The 24,927-nt window shown below is 39.6% G+C and overlaps 1 protein-coding gene across 6 annotated transcripts in view; it reads left to right on the plus strand.

The window, feature by feature from the left end:
* Positions 1-24,927, plus strand: part of LOC139475045 (palmitoyltransferase ZDHHC18-B-like) — a 92,021-nt gene that overhangs the window by 44,915 nt on the left and 22,179 nt on the right. For 5 of the 6 annotated variants that reach the window (XM_071258270.1, XM_071258268.1, XM_071258271.1 and 2 more), the window contains 3 exons: positions 2,418-2,555; positions 17,526-17,574; positions 23,657-23,759. In XM_071258270.1, the coding sequence (XP_071114371.1) occupies positions 2,418-2,555; positions 17,526-17,574; positions 23,657-23,759 (290 nt within the window). Of the gene's footprint in view, positions 1-2,417; positions 2,556-17,525; positions 17,575-20,575; positions 20,679-23,656; positions 23,760-24,927 lie in introns of all 6 variants that reach the window. The other variant, XM_071258269.1, reaches the window with a different exon arrangement.

The following is a 24,927-nucleotide window of genomic DNA, read 5'->3' on the forward strand; positions in this document are numbered from 1 at the left end:
AAATATGTGGTTCATTTAAAAAGCAGCATGGAGAATGAATATTTTACAGAGTTGTTTGATCTTTTGGACATGAACGTGCACAAAACCGCCATTGGAACAGTTATTATCAGAACCACCATAGATGACATTTTGAATATGCGGTACATCATTAAGTGATTGGGCATATGGATGACTTTGCCTTCTTGTTATATGTTATTGTTCACTGTACAGGAAATTATGGCATGTACTGTCAACTCCTGACCCACATTTGATGATTTACAGGCCCCATAGATAATAATAATGATCATTATCATAATAATCATAATAGGCCATTTATGTTTAACATATTTCCACACACACAAGGACATGCCCAAAGTGCTATTATTAGTAATATATTACAGAGTTAGAAACAAACAGTTTTTGTCCACTAGTCCTTATAATGATAACATATAGCAATACCCCTTAAAATGGGCCAATTTCTACTAGTCCTAAGGATACCTTTACCATTGGTCAGTCTGGTAAGGACTACAGGACTAGTGCCAATTCTAATGCTGTATTACCCCGGTCACTGGATCAGTGTGCACTCAAGAATCATTCTCAGCTCCCTGGGGAGTATACAACCCAGGCTGCCTGTTAGGCGCTAGAAGTTTAACCAGGTACCCCCATTCACTGCTGCGTGAACCGAGGCACATTTCGAACAATGTACTTTGCCCAAGGAGATACAGCTGAAGTATTGTTAACAACCTTCACAGACCCATTCACTCTAATTATGTCCAAATCTTCTTCAATATGACATGGTAGATTTTAGATTTTGTTGTTGTAGTAACTAGTAATTTGAACTCTGTCCATAACCATAGAAAATAATAATTGCCATGATATTTATGGAATTACCTCCACTCAACTCATTTGAAATCCACCTACACTGAACCAGTTCCAAACCTCACCATCATCTGAACAAGCAATCCAAAATATGGTCTTGATAAAATCACCCAGAAAGGAAGACAATTGAAGGTGGCAGAACCAACCCATGTTATATCCCTTGTATTCCCTATTTCTACCAGTTCTTCATGATAACACATAATTGCTGGTGTATAACCGATGCTGTATGATTGTCTGGAGACATCTACAAAAGCTCAGGTCGCTTCCAGCCATGAATATGGAAATACAGCGCCAGCGTCATGCATTATGTATTGGCTGTAGCCAAGTCACTGATGTTAGATATCGAGGTGACCACGATAACGATACAAATGTTGGCCAGACAACGGTCATAGGTTTTACTTTTGTACGTGCAAAGTGGTTTGTTATTGATGTTTGGTTTGTACGACCTCCCTCTAAAGCTGTTGCTTCCATTACCAGTTAAACTGTTCATTGCTACAAGGAGAAATGTTTTCATTACCATTTGCTAATGTTGTACAAGCGCTGTCTACTGTTCAGTCAGATTTGTTTCCGACCATTGTAGGGCAGAAGATAGTAATAGAATGGAGGCCAGAGCAGGTTAGCCTCAGTGTGTCAGTTCTCTCATACTAGATTATGTAATTCACTTGCAAGACATTGAAAGGAAAGATGGTTTTACCCTGTATATCAGTGTGCTAGCACTGTAAACTCCTGTAAAAGTCCTGACTTGTACACGCAGCCACACACACACACATTTATACACATGCACATCATTTAATAAGTGCAAAAGAGCTTTTTTAACTTTTTGAGCAATTGAGTTTTTACTCCAGGGTTTCTATTCTAATTGGGTTATTACATTTTTCATTGGGTAACCAGTATTTTGTCACTCATTAATTCATCACTCTATTGGGTTTTTCCCAAAATAAGTGAACATTTTAAGATTATAAAAAAATTAAATAACGTTTTAGATGTATATATAACTGTTCTAAATATATATGCTTGACTCGGAAAGCAAATTAGCTCGTAAATGTGTTTCGGAAATTAGCTCCTTTGTACTCATGCTGAAAAAGCTTCATTGGCGATTTACGCAAGCTGTTTTAAACATTTGAGTTTTTCATTTAATGCATGCGTTTCTGTACACAAGTTAATTGAAAGTAATTGGGTTTTGAACTTTCTGGGGTGGGGGTGGGGGTGGGGTATTTTATGCAAATACGCTGCTTATCTGTACCTCTGGTGCAATAATCTTGAACATTACGTTAAACCCCATTTAACCTTACCTTGACAAGATGACATACACCGTACATTGTCCTACCAAACACTCATGCCTCATTAGAAACACTCTCATCAACAGTGAATGTGCACACCATGAAACAGTTTTTGAAGGGGTAGCCCAGTGGTTAAAGCGCTGATCTTTATGCACCAGTCTGGCTTTGGACAAGTGACCCTAAAATTACAGACTGAAATTTGAATAGTATTTTTGAATGCTAAAACCCTTTGAATAATGATGAGCTTTATAATGAATTGACTTGTTTTGTTTGTTTCAGAGCGCTTCGACCATCACTGTCCCTGGGTGGGCAACTGTGTTGGCAAGAGAAACTATCGCTATTTTTACCTCTTCATCCTGTCCCTGTCAATACTGTGTATTTACATATTTGCCTGCGTGCTTACACATCTCATACTGAGTAAGTACCCTTTTTCATGTTTATTATTCAATTGTATTTGTATTTTGATATAATAATTCACTGCGATTTGTTGTGCAGAATTGCCTCCCTTAGTTTGGATCTGTTGATCTTGGGTTTGAACCCTAGATTGACCCTGATTATTATGCATGGTTTAGTCTTAGAGTGTTGTTAACGAATTCAGATGAAGCAGTGAGAGATGACTAAAATATTGTTTCAACTTTCTCACTCAACACTGTGCTGTACTTAAACATTGACTTATCTCAGTCTTAGCATGACGAGGGGCATGGATGGCCCAGTCGTCTAAGGCACCACGATTCGCTGTGCAGAGTTGCATCCCTTGGGCATGCCAGAAAGCTATGATTGTGGGTTCGAATCCCGGTTTGCCCTCATTATGTTTCTAGGTTTGTCAGCGCCATACCCGTACTTGTAGGTTTCACCGAAGTGGTAAACGTCTGAAACCTGCATCACTTAGGGCTTTCCTCCCACATTAAGCTGACACGCCGTGATATAACTGGATTACTGTCAAAAGCCGCGTTAAACCCGACACACTCACTCATTCTTAGCATGGAGATCACTTTGTAAAACGAACTGTGTTTCAAATTGCATTTCATCAAGTTCCAAAAACATTTGAGTCTGCTGGCCCAAACTCGTATGTTGGCATTAGCTTCAGTAGAAGCTGTGCCCATGTGCAAGAGACAGCTGACCAAAACTCAATATCAAATGGAGCTTCCAGCTAATGGCTAAAGAATAGTCCAGCTGACATTTTTGGATAGCATGTGTAGAAAATATCTGAAACATGGGTTTATTTATATGTTTGTCCTTACTGGCACTGGTTCCTGTAACGGTCCAGCAGGCATGTACTGCCAAATCCAGTGCTAGATAAAGAGCATTGAGTGCACTAATAATCAGGTCCCACTGATTGTAAAAAGTAGGTTTTGCTGCCAAAAAAGGTGCCTTCTCTTGGTGGGAATAGCAGTTTAGATGAAGCATTCGTGTTTAATTTGGGAAAAAAGATTCTTTATTCACTGTGTCATTATTGATTTGGCTACAGGAGGGGTTTAAAAATCTATCCAGTTTGGTCTAAGATCGATACAGTGACCTGGTAAATTACTCATTAAATACAGGCAAGGGCTATTCTTCAGAAAGTGAGCTTCACAGATGCTGTAGTTGTTTGCCCAGGGAAAGAATGTAGTTTCATGTAATTTTCTAAAAGATTTACTACCTTTAAGATACCATTTTGGGGGATGAATTTCTGGCAGGAGGATTTGTGACCAGGTGTAAGCGCTTCGGTTCCATTGCCCACGTGAGCAGGGTTTCAATTTGGCTTCGTTTCCTAATGTCCTAAAGTTTCTTGTCATAATTCATGATTCTCCAGAAGGATGTCCTATAAAACAAATGACAAAATAATGTAAAACATGTGAATGTTTGAATAACGTTCATTTCTATAATTGTTGTTGTTTGGGAACAATGTCCCCCCCCCGCCCCCAAACTGTCATATTAGAATAAGACAGTACTCCTCTGATTGAAGAACCCACAATATTGTGATGAGATGTAGTGAAGCCCTGTTTCACATGAAACAAGGAACATACAGTAGAGATGCAGGAGCAGCGTTAGAAATTGGCACTAAAGTACTCACGGAAATGGAAAAAAACTTTTCGATCTCAGATTTTAAATAGATGCAGTTAATATACAAAATATATAAATATTCAAACAACTCAATTAGTACTAATTGGTCCTTGGCACAAATACAGCGTATGAAAGGTTTTTATGTCTTTTTACACGTAAAAATATGAACAAAACAGACTTTTGTGAAACTGAGCATAACCAGGTGTTAGTAGATCAAGGTGAATGTCCATGACCTATGTCACCTTGACGACAGGTGAAAACAGGTGCTTGAAACCCACGTGCATGTGATTTGTCAGTGGTTAGGGATTGGTGAGTGGCATTGTGGGATAGTGAATCATCGTCAAAATATCCAAATGTAAAAGTAACATATTCCCTTCTCAAACAACAACTTACATATCATTATTATTATGTACATAAACATAGCTGTTATTTTTATTGTTGTTTTGATAACTTTTTTTCCAGTCTAATTTGCATAATGCCTATAGCCTGTTTCTGCCATGTCAATTTGGACTTAGTTTTATTATTTTTGAATGTTGAAAGTGCCTACAAATTACCTCCTGTAAAGTACATTTTGTATTGAGCACTCAGATAAAACTAGCAAATCCAGACTTGTACTTTTCCAGTTGTTTTGTTATTTCGTATTTACATCTACGTAATGCCTTGTGTCGATTATTAAATACAGCAAAACAGGTTTTTTTCATTTCCATGAGTACTTTAGCCCAATAGTCCTTGCCAAACTGTCCAATAGTTAAGGTATCCTAAGGATGAGTAGAAATTTGTCCTTTTTAAGGGTTTTGCTATATGTTATCATTATGAGGAATAGTGGAATAAAACTGTTAGTTTCTATCTCTAAGGAGTCTGTAGGACACGTTCTCAGGCAACCAAATGTGTTTCAGCTCACATACCCCACCTTCTTCCCCTCAGATCAGAAAGATTGACAGTGAAGTGATGGACAAGAATTGTTACTCTGACTTCAGTTTTCACATCTTTCTCAGAAATAGAAACAGTTTTCTTAACTGTTGACCTTGCTAATGCTGTTTTATGATCAAAACATGTTTATTTCACATTGTGGGTAATTAAGGTCAGATTGGTTTCATGATCTAACAATCTGTGAGGTTGTGGAACATGCCTTGCATGACTTCAGCTCAACACGAGGACTTCGGCTTGGATTAGACACCAGTCATGCTCAACATGGTTCCACCAGGCAATTTCATTGCATCCAACTTTAAGATGATTAATTCTTCAAATATCATTATGTCGCCCATGTGATGCTAATGTGGAAGTATAGTAAGACCACGTAACAGAGCACGTACATGCGGATGACGTGCATGCCACTTGTTCTGAAGCATCTATTCAGGTTTCTATGGAAGGCTGTTGTCTGAAGCGTCTACACAGTTTCTACCTTTGCAAATTGGGGTATATTTTTCAGATCACAAATCTCACCTTTTTGGACAAATCAATTGAAGATTTACTTACCCCTTATATAGAAGAAGTATCTCTTGCACTGAAGACACAAGTTCATGTGTACTCTTTGTGGAATATTTTGGGGGTTCCCACCAAGATAAGGTGCTGAAAATTACTCAGAGAACCTTACCCACCTACAGTGTAGAACAGTAGGAGTCAGGGTGCGGAAGTTCTTTCTGGATCTGCAGAACCTTCATAGTTGAAATCCAGTTGCTTCTGATTTGGAACCTTGGGAAAATTCTTTGTGGAATGCCAATTGTTTTCAGGCACTACCGCCAGCTATTTTGAGTTCTGGCCCTATCCCCCTCCCTTCTCCCTCCCACTCACTCATTCACTGTAGTGATTTGATTTCATTCTACTTTTGAAATGACATCCTTCCTTTACCAAATTTGAAAAAAATATCTTCAGGATATTTGGGATGACAGTCAACTTCTAATACAATGAACCTATCTGAAACCCAGTGTCAGCTGATTCACCACTGCAAGCACAAGTTTACCTTGATCAAAGTAATGCCATTTGTCATTAATAAGTTCACTGTGATCACTACTGAAATTGCTTTTGATAGATAGGATGAGCTAATTTTAACCAGTTCTCTTTACTGGACATTTGCATGCCCTTGTTGGCAGTGCTTGCATGGCTGGCAGTGAACACTCAAGACCAACAGGACCCAGAACAAAGTCTCCTGTCTGAAGCTCTGACATTGACATTTTCTGCCTTTCACTGCTTAAGCCAGTCTCCAGTTACAAGCAAAATTTCCGCTCCTAGAATTACTGATAATTCCTGCTGCCACAAAGTGGTTCTGGCACCATGACCGGTGTAAAACTTTATACGTTGCTGTTGAAGGAGTTGCAAGGGCTCTAGCATAACAAGTCCTTTGAAATGGGGCTCAGTTGTAAAAAGAATCAAGAATATGTGCCAAGATATGACAGGAAATCATTAATGGTGGCGTCAATGGCTTTTAGATCTTTTGGATGATTACAAATTGAAACATTTTCTTATGATCTAAGATTTTGTTGTTTGATTAACAAACAGTACGTCAGTTTTATGTCTCAATATGATATTTTGCTTCAGAAGAAACAATTATTCCCTTGAAATATAACATACTTACACATGAACCTGGCCTGGAAGCCTTACACAGGAACCTGTCCTGGAAGCCTTACACAGGAACCCGGCCTGGAAGCCTTACACAGGAACCTGTCCTGGAAGCCTTACACAGGAACTCGGCCTGGAAGTCTTACACAGGAACCCGGCCTGGAAGCCTTACACAGGAACCTGGCCTGGAAGCCTTACACAGGAACCTGGCCTGGAAGCCTTACACAGGAACCTGGCCTGGAAACCTTACACAGGAACCTGTCCTGGAAGCCTTACACAGGAACCTGTCCTGGAAGCCTTACACAGGAACCTGTCCTGGAAGCCTTACACAGGAACCCGGCCTGGAAGCCTTACACAGGAACCTGTCCTGGAAGCCTTACACAGGAACTCGGCCTGGAAGTCTTACACAGGAACCCGGCCTGGAAGCCTTACACAGGAACCCGGCCTGGAAGCCTTACACAGGAACCTGGCCTGGAAGCCTTACACTGGAACCTGGCCTGGAAGCCTTACACTGGAACCTGGCCTGGAAGCCTTACACAGGAACCCGGCCTGGAAGCCTTACACAGGAACCTGGCCTGGAAGCCTTACACAGGAACCCGGCCTGGAAGCCTTACACAGGCTTATAATCTGAAATACTAACATCATTAAAAATTGCCAATCTTGTTCCCGATGTTGCACATCAAAGGAATAGGAAATGGTCTACATGCAGTATTTGACCCATTAGTGTGGCATTTTGGTCTAATACAGGATACGACAAGACATGCAGCCAGGAGCATGCATCCCACCTGCTTCCAAAAGAGTAGCAGAGGAGAGCGCTGTCACAGATGCAGCATGCTGGCACCAGGCTTATCAGAAATACCCACAATGTATGCATATTTAATGCTTGTTATTGCACTTGTTATGACTGGCTGTAATTAACATGTCATGGGGTGCACACCTGGCTGACATGACTTCTACCTGATTTCACTTCTGTTCACCCAGCCAAGGAAACTAGTACCAATGACCTTCGTTTACACCAGTGAACAGTGAATACCCCCTTCAAAGTAGCCCCACAATGAATTCCCCCTCTCAGGTAGCCCAAATGTGGGCTGAGTCAAGCTTCAGGATATGTGTTGAGCCAATGATCAAACCGCTTTGCTGGCCCCTGTGGCAGATGATACAAGGGATAGCTAAGTGTAATAATGGTTGGTGATACTTCCTTTTTACAATGTATGACAACTGCTCTGCTTAATTATTGATCTGCTTTGTTGTCTCCCGTCCCCATATCATATCTCTGTACTTGACACAGTTTTGATGCTGCCTAAAGCAATTACCTGTAATTGATGGATTTGTTTTCTAGGTGGTTTTTTTCAAGAGATCTCTTTGTGATTTTGTTGTTGGATGCAGATTATTGTTGGAGGGGGGGATCTGGGGATATTGGCTGTCATGGTACAGTGTCCTAGCTCCTTGCTGGTGTTTGATGTGTTGCGTGTTGGTGCGCCTGCATGTCAGACCGAGATGGAAACAGGGTTGTGTATGGTCTGGCTCTGTCACTTAATGGTGATGTAGAGCAGCTGTAAGGAGCCCAGCTAGTTGGTAAAGAACTTGTACAGGAAGGAATGTGGATTAAATAGCTTATTTTCTGATCAGATCTCAGAGTTCTTGTAAGGAGAAATAGATCTGCTGACAGAATAACCTGTTAGTCAAATGCAGGAGCTCAATGTAAGCACATCAGGAAAGGTTCTTAGTATTATGCCTGTCCATTGTCTGTGTGTTAAAGTAACATAGTTGCGATCATCTTTGCACTAGGCCTGCCTTTTGGACTTGGGCCAAGTACATTTTCTTTAATGAGATATGTATCTTTTCTTTGATAGAGTTCTGCAACATGTTGACAGTGATGCTGCATGTTAGGTGAGCAGTTTCTGATGTCCCTGTGTGTTTCCAGGTTCCCAGCACTCTCTTGTAAGAGAAGACAGGGTTTGGTCAGGTGGTTACGTTTGGTGTTTGATTGCGTGTAGTTCTTGCCCATCCTTGTGGGTTGTTGCTCATCAATCACTGGTTTGCTCGGTCCTGACTTGATCATATAGAGTACGTTCTATGACTGACACAACACTCATACTTTAAAACAGATAGATTAGGGTTCCAGCACCAGTATTGCTTTCATGAATGTATAATCATCAGCTAAGGATGGCTGATGCTTGCTGGAGTCGCCATCTTCTAAAAACACCGTCTTAGGATTGGGGATTTGAGGGTTAGGTTGGATTTCCACCTCCCTTAAAATGAAGATTGAATGGTTGTTCATGATGTGTGACTTTGTTGATTGTGTGACATTGAACTCTGATAGCATGGATCGTTTATCATGCTATCAGCCACTGCTTTGTCTGGTCCAGACTCTGGTCCTCAATCTCTTGAAGATGTTGTGATGTGGCTGAGTATTGAAGACTGCGGAATATACAACATTCACTCAGTCATTGACTCTGCTCAAGTTGCACTCTGCACATCAGTACAGACAAACAATGTTGACAAATGGTCCCAATGGCCATCAACACCCCATTGCCTCAGGATCGTTTGGACACCGCCAGATTTTAAATTAGTGACTTTCGTCTCTCTGTGGCAGCTTGCAGCCTGCAAGTGGGGGTGGTCCCTGCTGTACAGGTTATAATTGAATGTATGAGTGTTGAATCAGACTGGCCTCGTTCAGTCTGAGCAAATTTGGAGACTCCTGCAGTCGGACTCTGGAGGCCATTAGAAAGCCAGGAATGAAATATTCTTATCTCTGCCCAATGTTTCTGCCAACAGTAAATGTCTTCTTAGGGTGCTAGCACAATCAAAAAGGAATAAGAAATGTTATGGAATCACACCAGGTCCCGCATGTCATAGCCAGCCTGGTAAGTGGTTGGAGCAGACGGCAACAGAGCAGACGCAACAGAGCAGACGTCCAGAATACCGATGGATAGAATACAGACGACAACCAAGTTTTCATTGACATTTCATTTGTTTGGAAGGAGTACTGGCGTATGAAGGTGCCATGTTGTTGGATTGGAAATATCACGAGATTTAGTGGGGCTCAATTATGTCTTGTGTGGCCATTCAGAGGATAAGAGTGGTGTGTGTGAGACAGAAAAAGAGATATTCTTGATCTCAGTAACAGCAAGTATGGATGACCTTAATGCACTATATCAGAATTATGATATTTTATGTTGTTACTGTAATTGGGTAAAAAGAAACAATGTGTGTCACTTTTGATTTATTAACAAAGTGGAAAATATGATGGACATACACAAATTTCCTCCAAACCCAGCGATGTAGCCTTATTCTGGAAGAATATTTTTAGACATTCATCACACAAAATGTTATCTTCTAATTTGGGAACAGGAAGTAGAATTATTGTAGGATATAATTGTTAGAAATTCCGCCAGGAAATGTAGAGTAGAACTAGCTAGCAAGACAGTGTAGGTGAGTCAGGGTAGTATTGTTAGGGATGACCAAGCATTCTCAACATTCTGGATTCTGTAGCAGAATATTTGTTCCCAGTGCACCATGCTTGATGTGAGAGTCAATGAATGAGGATATCCCATGCTTGAGAAGAGAGTTGACTAATGAGGATTGGTACTTAGTTAGTTACCCTGTGGATCACTATACATGCTCTAGTCACCAGTTTGTCTGTCATAGACACAATTATTTTTACAAACCACTTCATGGATGGACTGTTGCTGACTGCGTCATGAACACTGTGTTGTATGCTGCAAAATTAGTATTTTGGGGATTTCATTGCAGTTATATGTTAATTGTCTGTTACCTGTGTAATCATCACTTATTTAGTCAGTTTAAAAAAGAATATGTTCAGAAAAGAGTCACTTCCCACACATTCGATTAAATGGATGAAAGCCTGTCCCTTGAATTGTTGTGACCTTAACACCTGACTCTACTCAGTCATCAATAGATACTCACCCAAGGTTCATACGGGCTTGAATAGTCCTTGAATTGTACGCCCTGTACCAAAACATCAATATACAATCTCTGTGCAGCCATCTATAGATGCTCACAGTATCAGGCACTGGTTTACCTGCTCCAGAACTGTTGACTGCAGGCCTCTGTGATGAGACTGAACTATGGACTCGGAACAGGGTTTTGTTTGTTTGTTGTTTAACGCCATACTCAGCAATATTCCAGCTATATGATGTCTGTAAGTAATCGAGTCTGGACCAGACAATCCAGTGATAGATATGAGCATCGATCCACGCAATTGAGATACAATGACATGCATCAACCAAGTCAGTGAGCCTGACCACCCAATCCCATTAGTGGCCTCTTACAACAAGCATAGCCGCTTTTTACGTCAAGCGTGGGTTGCTGAGGACCTATTCTACCCAGGATCGCCACGGGTCGACTCAAACAGGAAGTCAGAGTGAATCAGAAGGCACAGTTTCACTGCTGTGATGTAGTCAGCATCAAGGATGGGGCAGCTGTTTGTGTTGTGTGATAAATGAGATTTCAAACCTCTGTTCAGTCTGAAGTCAGTCGAACATCAAATATTCCACATGTCATTAATAAATCACATGACCGTTGTTGCTGACAACAGAAAGCTTGCTCTGCTACACAAGGCTGTTGACAGTAGGGCTGCAACAATTACAGTATGAGGCGAATACGATTCATATCATAAATATAGGATAATGAATACGAATATTAGTTTTACGAATACAGTAACAAGTCAGCAACTGATGGATTAATTGTTATATTCAGTGAAACAATAACAACATAAATTATTTGACATGGTTTGTTAACTATAAATGTATTACACATTCTATATCCTGCACTTATCCAGGTACCAGTATCTGCTCAAATGCAACAATGACCAGTGACCACAATACTGTCAAATTAAGAATTATAAGAGTGTTGTCTTTTAAGAAATCTATGCAATTAATATGTTGTTCTAATGGATATTTGTAGGTACAGGGTATTTAAATGCACATGATTGCATATTCATAAATATTCGATTCTTGTGGCCACGAATAACGAATTCAATTCATGAATGGATACGGTCCGATTCACCGAATACGCGAAAACTACTGGACAGAGAAGACCACTACTCAAGGCACTGATGCCACCATCGAGGACATGTTCAGGAGATGGAGCAGAGGTAACCCTAAGGTTACGCAGGGTTTTGAGAAAAGGGGCTTGTTTTAGTGGCGGGGATAAATTTGTTGTTTGCAGTAATTGTTGGGCAACCAGATATGACCCGATATGATCAATGAAGAAGGAAGCCCTGTTCAACAGTCAACTGTCTGTAAATAATTAAATCTGGACCAGACTCTCCAGTGATTGACATCATGAGCATTGATCCACGCAATTGGGATGCAATGACATGCGTCAACCAAGTCAGCGAGCCTGACCACCCAATCCTAGTCGCCTCTTACGACAAGCATAGTTGTTGCCTCTTACGACAAGCATGGAATGCTGAAGACCTATTCTACCCCGTATCTTCACGGGTCGCCAGCTGTAGGTGTACAGTGGGGGTTCCTGGTGATGCCAGAAGCCCCACACCCTGCTCAGGACAAATGAGGACCGGTGGAAGACGGGAGGTGAACAGGGCGAGTGGGGAACCTGCAACAGCCTGTCCAGGGAATGTCTGACAGGAATGATCCGAATCATCAGTCTGATAGGCGTTGAGTGGAAGGTCGTGGAGGAAATCTAGGTGTCTGTGCTACAGTTTGTTAGTGGATTGATCTCTTGGTCTGGGCCATTACACTAATTGATGGACATATGAACCGTCTCACTGGACTCATCTTGGGTTCCTCTTCAGGCAATATTTGGTTAGACCTTATATTTCCTGTGGGCTAATGGATGGGAGATGGTACAATTGGTTTGTATAGAATTAGTTTAAGGACGGCAGTTCTTTTATTGGGTGTATATGATATGCTGGTTTTGTTCTAGTCTATTCTTGCAAGTGGTTAAAACACTTTATATATTTATTTTTTTTAAAGAGAAAAATGGATCAGAGAAACTGGCTTTATTGGGAGTTATATTTTAGAATAAGGATATGGTGTTTGGTCTGTTTTTTTATATTGTTTGTGGAGATTTGTTTATTTGTTGAAACCAGCAGCAGCATGAGATTAAGGAAATGTGACATTATGATTTGAAAGTGTAGTACTGAATAAATGTTTCATATGTTACAACAAGGATCTTGGCTGATTGCTTGTATGATAACTTTCTTGAGCCTATGTTTGGTGTCTCCTGAGCTTCAGTTGTTTTCTGCTCGAGCTAAAGTCCTGGTTTACACTTACGCTCCGGTATTGATTGTGGAGGTGTAACCTGATTGATGGCAGCGGAGTGCTCCCTCTGTACAGCTAACACAATATAGATGTTGTCCTAGTGCTCCCAAACATGCACACCTCTGCCCAACTGTATGACATTTCCTGTCCCAGACTCTCTGATCACACAGCCACTCTATCCATGCACCATCTTCCTGTGAAATACTGAATGGCTGATAGCATGGTATGAGGATGGGCCGGTGGTATTGATCTAGTGATTCCAGATGGATAGGTCCTGGAGGCTGTTGACGATGCTGCGGGGGATGGAGGAACCACGATGTGCGTCATTCACTGTGTAGCCTGACATCACAATATGCCTCCCTCACAGGATGCGTCATCTACAAACTGCCGTCCTTCTCCGGTTGCCGAACAAGCAGAAATTCAATTGGAACTATTATAATGAAGCCCCGGGAAGCTATTTAACCTGTTTAGTGTGATAGTGTGATAGTGAACCGGCATTGTGACCTGTCTTGCATTCCAAATACCATTGATTGCATGCAATGGGTAGACAAATTGAGATGTCGCTCACTGAAGGGAAGCAGTCGTCTCGCTAATGTCTTACAAACTCACTCAAGTGCAGGCTCTTACGGTAGCCAATTGAAACGTTTTTTGTCAAAGAAATAGTTGTTTGAGGAAATATTGAGTTGACATGGTGGTATGTGGTTTGAGCGTCTGTTACAAGTTCTTGTATTAGTGTTGATACAGTCCTAAGCTTGAAGTTAATGGACATTTGATGTGTCTTCCTATCTGCTCCTTAGATGTTTTATCATAGGACTACTTGTATGAATCAGAGGCCCTTGACTCCACGAGGAGTAACAGGTCAAAATTAGTTGGATAGAAAGCTGCCATCTTCCTGTCTCTGTGACCGTATAGGGCGGTCGAGTAGCCTTGTGGTTAAAGCGTTCACTCATCACGCCAAAGACCCGGGTTCAATTCCCGACATGGGTACAATGTGTGAAGCCCATTTCTGGTTTTCCCCGCCATGATATTGCTGGAATATTGCTAAAAGCGGCGTAAAACCATACTCACTCACTCACTCTGACATTGTCACAGACTCATAACCTCAAATATGTTCAGTAAGCTGTCCATTTCTATTTAATTATTCTACCAGCTGAACGTGTTCTTCAAATATGAATCCAAACAATAATTGATAATGGTTATCATTGTTTGAAATTAAGATAGAAAGACAATGGTTCCTTGTCACAACCAGAACGTAATTAAGAGATTTGAGGGTTCCATCAAATTAATTACTGCACAAGGCCCCCTCAGTTTCTAAAACTGGTTATCAAGTATCAAGTATTCTGCCATTAAGAAGTCAAATTCAACCAAACGATTGGAATCTTGTAAGCTGGTCCTGTCCACCCAGAGTAATACCTCGATAAGACTAATGAGGTTTAGGGTGTCATGTCAGCAGAGACAGTTGACTTACGGGTATCAACTTCTTTGTTATTTCAATGTGATAAATCGACATAGAAATAATAATGGTGTTGCAAATCCATTAGTCAACTCTGTCTTCATTGATACTATAGCTTCTAAACAGCCACTTAGAGATGTCATATCTATGGGTTTTGGAAAGAAGCATGAAGAATCACTCACACCGTAACGGTCGGTGTAGGATTCACTGGGTATCACAGAGCCATGGGTGACACCATGGTAAGGCAGCGCAATTAGGCGGCCCTGAAACCTGTCATCACCAAATAGTGTGAAGGCTCGTAACACTTCAGGCTTTCCTGACTCAGTGCTGTGACTCACGTACTCGTCAATGCACCATTTAACGAGAGCTGGGACGGAGAACTCGGGTACTCGGTCCAGGTGGTTCCTTAGTAGGACCCGGGTACCCACAGGACACCCGGACCCATGGTTGGTCATGTTATGTGTTGTTTAATGACAAAAGTAATAAAACTCTACAAGTTGCTAATGTTCGCATTTCTTTCTGACTTTTATATGATTGAGTAAAGATAAAGCTTCACTGAAATTCAGTGTATGCATAATCGGATCGTTGTATCCATGGATGAAAATGGTGAGGGCCAGAGCTGCAGAAAAACAATTTCCATTCAAAATTTTTTGTACCCAATGCTTCAGATCTACACTGGGTACCTGGGTAGAGTCGAGTAATAGGGTGTCGAGTACCCGGGTAGTAAATTTGGACTTGTCCCAGCCATACATTAAACTAAACTCACTCACTCGCCTGCTTGTTCACTCAGTGTCATCAAAGGGCACAAGTGGGACAGTGGTGTACACTGCTGACAACTTTATATCTTCCCCTGTCAGGGTTAGAACTGAACTCAAAGTTTTACTGGCCCGGGTGAAGATAAATTGCCCTTGTAATGATAAAAGAATTGGGAAATTTGTACTAGAGTACTCACGGAAATGAAAAAAAACCTGTTTTTTCCATCTCAGATTTTAAATAAATGCAGTTAATATACAAAATATATAAATATTCAAACAACTCAATTAGTACTAATTGGGCCTTGGCACAAATACAGCGTATCAAAGGTTTTTATGTCTTTTTACACGTAAAAGTGGGTAAAAATATGAACAAAACAGACTATTGGGAAACTGAGCATAACCAGGTGTTAGTAGATCAAGGTGAATGTCCATGACCTATGACACCTTGACGACAGGTGAAAACAGGTGCTTTAACCCCACGTGCATATGATTTGTCAGTGGTTAGTGATTTGTGAGTGGCATTGTGGGATAGTGAATCATCGTCAAAATATCAGAACGTAAAAGTAACATATTCCCTTCTCAAACAACAACTTACATGTCATTATTATTATGTACATAAACATAGCTGTTATTTTTATTGTTGTTTTGATAACTTTTTTCCAGGCTAATTTGCATAATGCCTATAGCCTGTTTCTGCCATGTCAATTTGGACTTAGTTTTATTTTTGAATGTTGAAAGTGCCTACAAATTACCTCCTGTAAAGTACATTTTGTTTTGAGCACTCTGATAAAACTAGCAAATCCTGACTAGTACTTTTCCAGTTGTTTTGTTATTTCGTATTTACATCTACGTAATGCTTTGTGTCGATTATTAAATCCAGCAAAACAGTTTTTTTCCATTTCCATGAGTACTTTAGCCCCGAGGAATTTGTACTAGCCCAGAGGAATTTGTACTAGCCCGAGGAATTTGTACTAGCCCGAGGAATTTGTACTAGCCCCGAGGAATTTGTTCTAGCCCCCAGGAATTTGTACTAGCCCTCAGGAATTTGTGCAAGCCCCAGGCTAGTTGGCAAGTGTTAATTTCTAACCATGCCTGTGTATCATCAGAGGGCACAGGGGGAATAAATAGCTTGTCTATTGACTACCTTCTGTAGAGACTCTAGGTCACGAGATACCACAAGAACCTCAAGTTTGCTGTAAAAGCTGACTGAAATAGGAAGCAAGAGTCCAGGCTCTGTGCTGTGTCATCATGCATGCCCCTATAGCATGGATGGGTGCTCACGCTTTCACTCACTTGTTTGCTAATTTACAAGCAGCAGTGATACAGCCAGAATATTGCTGAGTGCGGTGTTAATTACGCAGCATTATTGTTTCACTGCATATTCCTACTCAACTAAAGGACATACAGTACATCCTCAGCCCCTTGAACCTTCCACAATCGAGAGTGAAAATGTGCTGTGGCAAAGAAGAATAGTGACTGGCATGGGGATATTCATCATTAGCTATGTGGAAGATGATCCTTCATTTGAAGAATAATGAAAAGTGAAGTAACAAAACGTATTTACTGCTGCAGGATGTATAATGCGACTCACGATATGCTGTAGAGTCAGCTCCACATGGCTTTCTAATTACTAAACCCAACTTCCAGATAAAAGTAATTAAGTATATGTTTGATACATCGATTTTTGCCTACTCATGTGTATGATACATCAGAATAGGGTTTTTTTCAAACTGTAGAAAACATTGTTTTATTAATAAATATATAGCAGCTGAGTCAAGGTATCAGGATGTCAATGATAGACCTGCTTAGTGGAGCTGGATTCTGCCTGTAGTCGTTTCATGACACTTGGTGCAGTCGAGAACTCCAACAGAATGTTGTGAGTGAGCCTTTGATTTGAATATTTCCACCAGCCGAGAGTTACTTGCCTCTATTAAACTGAGAAAAGTGTTGATCAAAGATAGTACTTTCACATGGATCAGGGTGTAGTGGGGTTGCCCAGTGGTTAATGTGTTTGCTTGTCATGTCAAAGATAACGTTTGGATTCCCCATGGGTACAATGTGGTGAGGCACATTACTGATGCCCCTACTGTGATATTGCTGGAATATAACTAAATGCGTCATTAACCATATGCAGTGCGGGAGAAAAAACAACTCTCAGCTGTTACCTGGTTGCGTTAGTGTTGTTTCGGACTCATTCATTGCATGGTTAAATCCCTAACTGATGATAAATGGTTTGCCTGCTCCAAACTGTATGATGAGACCACCATGACTTGGAAAAACTGTTTATTTTCAAACTGTGTGTTTATGTTTTGTTTGCTTATCATTGCAGGAGCCCAGCACGATAACTTCCTCAATGCGATGAAAGAATCACCAGCAAGATATCCTTTCACAATATGGCCGCTGACCATTGGAAATTGTCATGTGGAACGTTGTACTTGGCAGTGTTAGAACTCTGCATAATGCAAATATTATTCAGGGCAGGGTTAGAACTCTGCATAATGCAAATATTATTCAGGGCAGGGTTAGAACTCTGCATAATGCAAATATTATTCAGGGCAGGGTTAGAACTCTGCATAATGCAAATATTATTCAGGGCAGGGTTAGAACTCTGCATAATGCAAATATTATTCAGGGCAGGGTTAGAACTCTGCATAATGCAAATATTATTCAGGGCAGGGTTAGAACTCTACATAATGCAAACAATATACAGGGCAGGGTTAGAACTCTGCATAATGCAAATATTATTCAGGGCAGTGTTAGAACTCTGCATAATGCAAATATTATTCAGGGCAGTGTTAGAACTCTGCATAATGCAAACATTATACAGGGCAATGCTAGAACTAACAGTTACTGTCGATACATTCATCCGTGTATGTTGCACAGGGGCTCAGGTGCGTCGTCCTCTAAGGCGCCACAATTCACTGTGCAGAGTTGCGTCACTTTGGCATGCCAGAAACCTATTGTTGAGGATTCAAATCCTCGTTCGCCCTCATTATGTTTCTAGGTTTGTCAGCACCTTACCTACACTCGTGTGTTTCACACAAGTGGTAATCGTCTGAGACCTGCATCACTTTAGACTTTCCTCCTACGTTAAGTCAACAACTGTGATATAACTGGAATAATGTTCAAAGTGGTGTTAAAACAAACTCACTCACTATTTACGCTGTGCTTGAGTTCATTAATTCTTTGGTATATATTTTTACACGATAGAGGATTGGATAAAATCATCCCTCCATCAAAGACGTTTAACTAATCTTTACCATGTTGAATAGTGACAATGTAGATATGATAGTACAGGCATTGAACAATATCATATCCACAGTTAGCAATGAATTAGAGCTTTATTGGAATAGGGTAAGAAGAAATGAAAGCTGATCAGAATGTCAAAATAACATCCTTTAATGTTTGATTTGACAGAATATGAAAGTACACATATTGTTGAATTACATCAAAACTCATAGAGGATTTATTGCAAATTGATGCTCAACTCTTCTATCAAAATTTTGTTAAAATTAATTGTGTTTTTTTGGTCAGACTGTTCAAAACACTAATCATAGGAAAGTTTATAACTGTTGGAAAATACATTTTTAAATGTGGACTTTAATGGTCTGCAAATTCAGTTAAGAAGCTGGATCTTTCACTCTCTGAATAACTTTCACACCAAGCTTTCTAAATTTGTTTGTGCATTTTGAAGGATAGTGTGTAGTTAAATAGCATAAAATCAATAATGGTAAAAATTGTGTATCTCTTCCGCATCACTGTTTTGGCTGGATTCCAGAAAGAATCTATGTGAATAGTGCAGGATAATGAAATATTCTGTATCAGCATCCCTCAGAGATTGATCAGGAGTTGAGACATGTTAACTAAATGTGGCTAGTATCGCTTTGAAAGGGATCATATTTCTGGACGTTCCATATTTGGGTTTAATTCTGCTCAAAATGACATTGAGGTGAACAATTTCCATCAATTAACAAACATGTTAAGGATATTAATAAATGCTTCAATGGACATCGGTGTTGTGGGGTAGCCTAGTGGTTAAGGTGTTTGCTCATCATGCCAAAGACCTGGGTTTGATTCCACACATGGAATTAATGTCTATTCTTGGTATCCTCTACTGTGGTATTGTTGGGATATTGTGACAGCATGCCCTTCTGGTGACTCAGTGGTAGGGTAGCCTAGTTGTTCAGGTGCTGACTCGTCATGGCACAAGGTTCGATTCCCCACATGGGTACAATATGTTAAGCCCATTTTTCTTGATTCCTTGCTGTGAAATTGCTGAAATATTGCAGAAAGTGGCATAAAACCGTAGCCCCTCACACACTATATTCCCTCCCTCCCAGAAACTGATAAATCAGTATGTTATTGCCCAGTGACTATTATCAAAACTGTTTTAGTTTCATCTGTTTCAACAACGTTTGTCCACTACCGCTCAATCTTTGAATACAAATTTATCTTCTTATGTATGGTTTCAATATCTGTCAATTTTCTGTCTGTCAATTTTCTAAGTGCTCAGGGCGCATATAATAGTGAATACAGTAGTAATAAGAATAAATCAAGATTTAGGGTATTGTCTTTATTCTGGCTTATAGATAGTCTTGTCTAACCTATACCTTTATTACACAGCTGTATAAGATGCACATACTCAAGTAACATGTGTCAGAGTGGATGGGTATTATTGACCTTTTCTGCTGTTATTGGTTTCAGTGTCCGAACGGTCACTGTTTAAGTAGACTTGTGTGACCATGGTCTGATATGCATTCATGGTTATTATCATAAAGAAGGTAGTCACAAATCACTTGTGTTCTAAAAAGACATCATTTTGATATAAGTAACTTTACAAGTTTACAGATACTTTGATATTTTCAAGTCGTGTTACTTGTGAGATGTTTCCAATGTTCTTTCATTTTCTTTCAATCTAATTAAAATTAGACATTTTACTAGAATCTGATATTTCTCTGACAGTGTTAAGCATGAAAAGACAAGGGGGTCCTTGTCATAACACTAGGGTTATTAGTTAAAAATGTAGGGTATTATATTCTCTGTCTTTTTACATGAAGATCATACAGACCCTCCACTTTCTATTCCGCCAATCAGCATCAAGGCTTATGATGTATATAAAAACCAACAACTTAAATTGGCTGTTTGGTATGGACATAAAAAGGCCCTCCCCCCTCCTTCCCTCCCTCCCTTCTTCCCTCCCTCCCTCTCCCACTCCCAATTGTTTTTGAAAACTCTTACCTGAAGAACCAGTGCGTGCTTTATGTAATCTCTGGAGGGTTTGTCAGGTCTTCATGCAGAGAGTGATCGTACATATGAGAGTAAAAGATTGTATGTTATTGATTTCCACTGTAACACTATGATTCCTTGACAGCTGTGCACCATTGTGGAGGCTATTATATGTTTCTTCTCAGTGTGGTCAATTATTGGTCTTGCTGGATTTCACACATATCTGACCACTTCAGAGCAAACCACGAACGAGGATGTAAGTCTGTCCTAGGTGTCGTCACGCTTGATTGACCCTCCCCTGCACCTGTGTGTCCTGCCAGTCTCTGCATTGGATGTGTTTCATTTAGTTGGCCAAAGTCTGTTTCTGTCAGGCATGCACTTGTTTATAATTTGTGTCCTAGTTTGAAGAATTGATGTGATGTTTAAGATGAGTAAATTATGTTAATAGTAAAATCAGGATTGAAATAAAACTGAAAAAGAAAAGCTTGTGAAAGTAAATGGTTCATGAGTGTGCTAAAATGGAATAGTGGAAATGGAAATGCTTGTAAGTAAATCAAAAGGGACTACTTGCATCAAAGATTATGTAGAAGGGGTCTTCTCAATTCCTTAAGGGGGCACAGGTGGCCCAGGTGGCCCAGTTGTCTAAGGCGCCCCAAATAGCTGTGCAGAGTTGCGTCCCTTGGGCACGCCAGAAACCTATGATTGTGGGTTAGAATCCCGGTTCGCCTTGATAATGTTTCTAGGTTTGTCAGCACCATACCCGTGCTCTTGGGTTTCACCAAAGTGGTAAACGTCTAAGACCTGCATCACTTTGCGCTTTCCTCCCACATTAAGCTGACATGCCGCGATATAACTGGAATACTGTTAAAAGCGGCATCAAACATAACTCACTCAATTCCTTAAAGATAATGGACCCGAGGCCCATTATTTTTCAGGAATGGAGAGTTAAACGGATATTACCCTACTTAAACACATCCCTACCCTTACACTTTGCCTAAACATTCTAAAGAACAGTGTCTAATGCTTTGTATAGATCACAACAGAGCACATGCAACAGTGGCAGATAAAACTATCAACTGTCCATTCCTGAAACATAATGGAGCACTTAAACAATAGAATGATGTCACAGATGTGTTTCAGTTATGAGTCTCTGTTTATGTTTGTATAGAAGGACCAAGTACTTTCATCCAAGTTCCAACAGGATAGATATTTTTTCCTTTTCAAAATTAAATCTGGTGTTCCAGATATAGGTATTTCACTTGATGTATATTAAATACAAGAAGAGTTAACCTAAAACTATAAAAAAAAATACATAAGGGATTTAGAAAACACATGATACTAATTCTACATTATTTTTACATGTATGTTTCTGATATGTGTTGCTTACACATCTGTTTAGCATTTTGGTAGAACCAGCATTTGAAGTAGATTTGTTCTGTTTCCATGGTAATTCATTCGAGATTGATACTAATTATGTAGCTGCCTCCAAATGATACAAAAAATCATTTCCAGACATCTCAAAACCAAAAAAAGAACTGGAGAAGAAAAGTTTGTGTTTATGATGTTTCCTGGTTTCCTCGTGTGGATTATGTAGGAAACAGAGACACTAAGGGAGATAACCCAGCTGCACAATGCTGTAGATAGTAACAAGAAACTGGAGACAGCATCAGGATTCACTGTCAGTTTGCAGTAGAAAGTTGAACTTAAGCACAATTTAATCAAGAGGGATTTGTGAAAATCTATCTTCTGTGGAAGAAATTGGAGACCTACATTTTCTTCCTATTTTTTATTGACAATTGTTGTTTTGGTTCTTGATTAACATGATTAAAGTAGATTTTAAATTTCCAAATTAAAATTAATCTCTTTAGAGACCTTGAACTTTTACATGACTTCTAAAGCTAATTCTACTTTTGAAAATAGTTTTTTCAGCAATTTCGTGTCATCATCTATACTTAGATTTCGTGTGGATTTAAGAAATTTGATACTGGGATTGTCAGTGTTTGTTGAATTTACTGTAAAGGAAAACTTTTTATTTTGAAATATGTATCTCTTGTTATTGTTAATTGCTATGCTGATTATTTTTGTCACGAAGATATGTGAGAGTATGACAGGTGATGTCCTCAGAATAGCTCACGTGGGCGTGACTATAAGATTCCACAGTTCTTTGTACTGCATATTTGTGCTAGCAACTTGAAAAATGAAAAGAATTCTTTCAGTGTCAAAATTCATTTCATATTTTGTATTGCTGAGAATATTCCAGATATGTGCATCATTATTAGTACTGGGGGTATCGAAATTACCATAAGTCCGCTAGTCCCAGGCAAGTAAGATTCAGAAAGTACAAGAAACATTTCATGTGGACTACCACTCTATACCAGATCGTTTGTGATATTTATGAATTAATTTCTATCCCTGTTGACTAAGATTGAAAATAGGTAGCGCAGTAAACAATAAATATTAGGGCTGACTATCGATACCGATTATTGATATCAATAATCCCTAATTAAATATCGATCAGTTATTGAAAAATAACTTAAAGCAAATATGCAAGAAAGTCCCTAAAGAAATCAACATATTTCACTCCACTGGTGAGCAGTGACACATTTATGCATGGATAACTTTGTGGAGATTTGAGATATGACAAAACTGTTGCTTTCTGTCTTAGACAATTTAGACAATTGATAATAACAAGTTTGTTTCGGTAAATCTAAACTTTATTTCATCACAACAGTTTATGTAAGTTATTATTGATTACAACTATTTCATATCAATAGTCGTTAATATTTCTTCTCATTGACGATAATAATTTTCAGCCAGCCCTAATAAATATAGTCTGATCCATCATACTACCGCTAGAGCGTGATGTAGCAAACAGTAAAACAGTAATTAAGATGGATTCATTTTGTTGTAGGACTCTTGAATCAAGGAGTCTTGTTCCTTCCATACATGAGACCTGGGCCCACTTGAGATCTTAGTGCTAAGATGATCGTAACTCCCACACTATAACATAGGATTACAATAGTTGTAGTGCTAAGATTGCTTTGTGCAAGTGGGCCCTGGGCACATTCCACAAGTGATCTTAGCGCTACGACTATCGTAATCCAGTGTTAAAGTATGGGAGTTACGATCATCTTAGCGCTAAGATGGCTTTGTGGAACAGGGCCTGTAGTTTTTAGCTGAGTGTGTTGTGTTGTGCGGGACTGATTTTCTGATTATTTCCTTAACACTCTTTACTGTGATCGAGGCAGTGATCTGCTTCTTCTCTGTGTTCTCTGTTGTTGGCTTGGCGGGCTTTCACTCTTACCTTGTCTCTACCGAGCTAACCACAAATGAAGATGTAAGTAGCACAGCTGGGAGGCTGCACATTGACGAGCTCTGTGGTGTGTGGTCTACAAGGTGTTAGGTTATGTCCTCTGTTATATATTGTACCTGCATGTAATTGTTGCAATTAATGTTTTGAATTGTTTGATAGGCGCTGCTTAGAAGTTAATGGAGGACAAAGTAGAGACAATTTATGGATAACAACTTCTTTATTTACAGTTAAGGCGATGTTCAGTATACAGTAAACTACCGTTGTAACGAACTCAAAGGGACGACTAATATTAGTTTGTTATATCCGTCGTTCGTTATCCGCATTTCGACCGTCGGACATCTTTTATCAAGTCATTTGACATCATCTTACTCGATAAATAACAAAAGTATGCACTGTACATGTACAGAATATATCCACTTCAATCACTGTGTTACTATTGTTAATTGAGGGTGTAATTTGAGGACAAGGTGTCAGTGCTTAAGAGTAAATCAATTGCCTTCAATTGTTTATTGAAGCTTTGAACAGCAGTGCATGGCCGTAGATATTTTAATAGGTAGATAGGTGACACGTGAGATCAGCTCAAGGATTAACAGTTTGTTATAGACTTAAACATTCAATAATCGTTGGCAGAGTACAAACAGGACCACAAGGGGGGTTCGCTATATCCATTATTTCGTTATAAGCATGTTCATTATATCCATCAACTTTATATGATAAAATATATGGAAAATAGCTGGGACCAAAAGTACACCTAGTTATATCAGTCAGTTCGTTGTAAGCGTGTTCATTATACACATAGTTTACTGTAGACCCTTATACCGTTGTCAAGCAACAGCGTCTCCTTTACAGTAAATAAAGAAGTTGTTATCCATAAATGGTGTCCACTTTGTCAATTAATGTTTTTTTCTGTTCGTAATTCCACAAAGGAATCAAATGCCAGTGTACTGTAATCATGTATGTCAGGACTTTAAGGCTTTGATATGTCATCATAAGGCTTCCTCGCACAAACACTGCAGCTAGCTGGGGTTTCATGTACCATTTTAAGCTTACAATGCACATGACAATGTGGCTAGATGAGGTTTGCATCTCAAACTCTGTCACACAGACCCTGAAACAAATATATCAATACAGCCCATGCAGGTCTATAATATTTGGAAAGTAGAGATTACTCCAGTTTCAGGATAATGAAGAA

Source organism: Haliotis cracherodii, unplaced genomic scaffold (assembly GCF_022045235.1).
Source record: "Haliotis cracherodii isolate W230 unplaced genomic scaffold, xgHalCrac1.p SCAF_3, whole genome shotgun sequence".
In the NCBI taxonomy this organism is placed as follows: Eukaryota; Metazoa; Mollusca; class Gastropoda; order Lepetellida; family Haliotidae; genus Haliotis; species Haliotis cracherodii.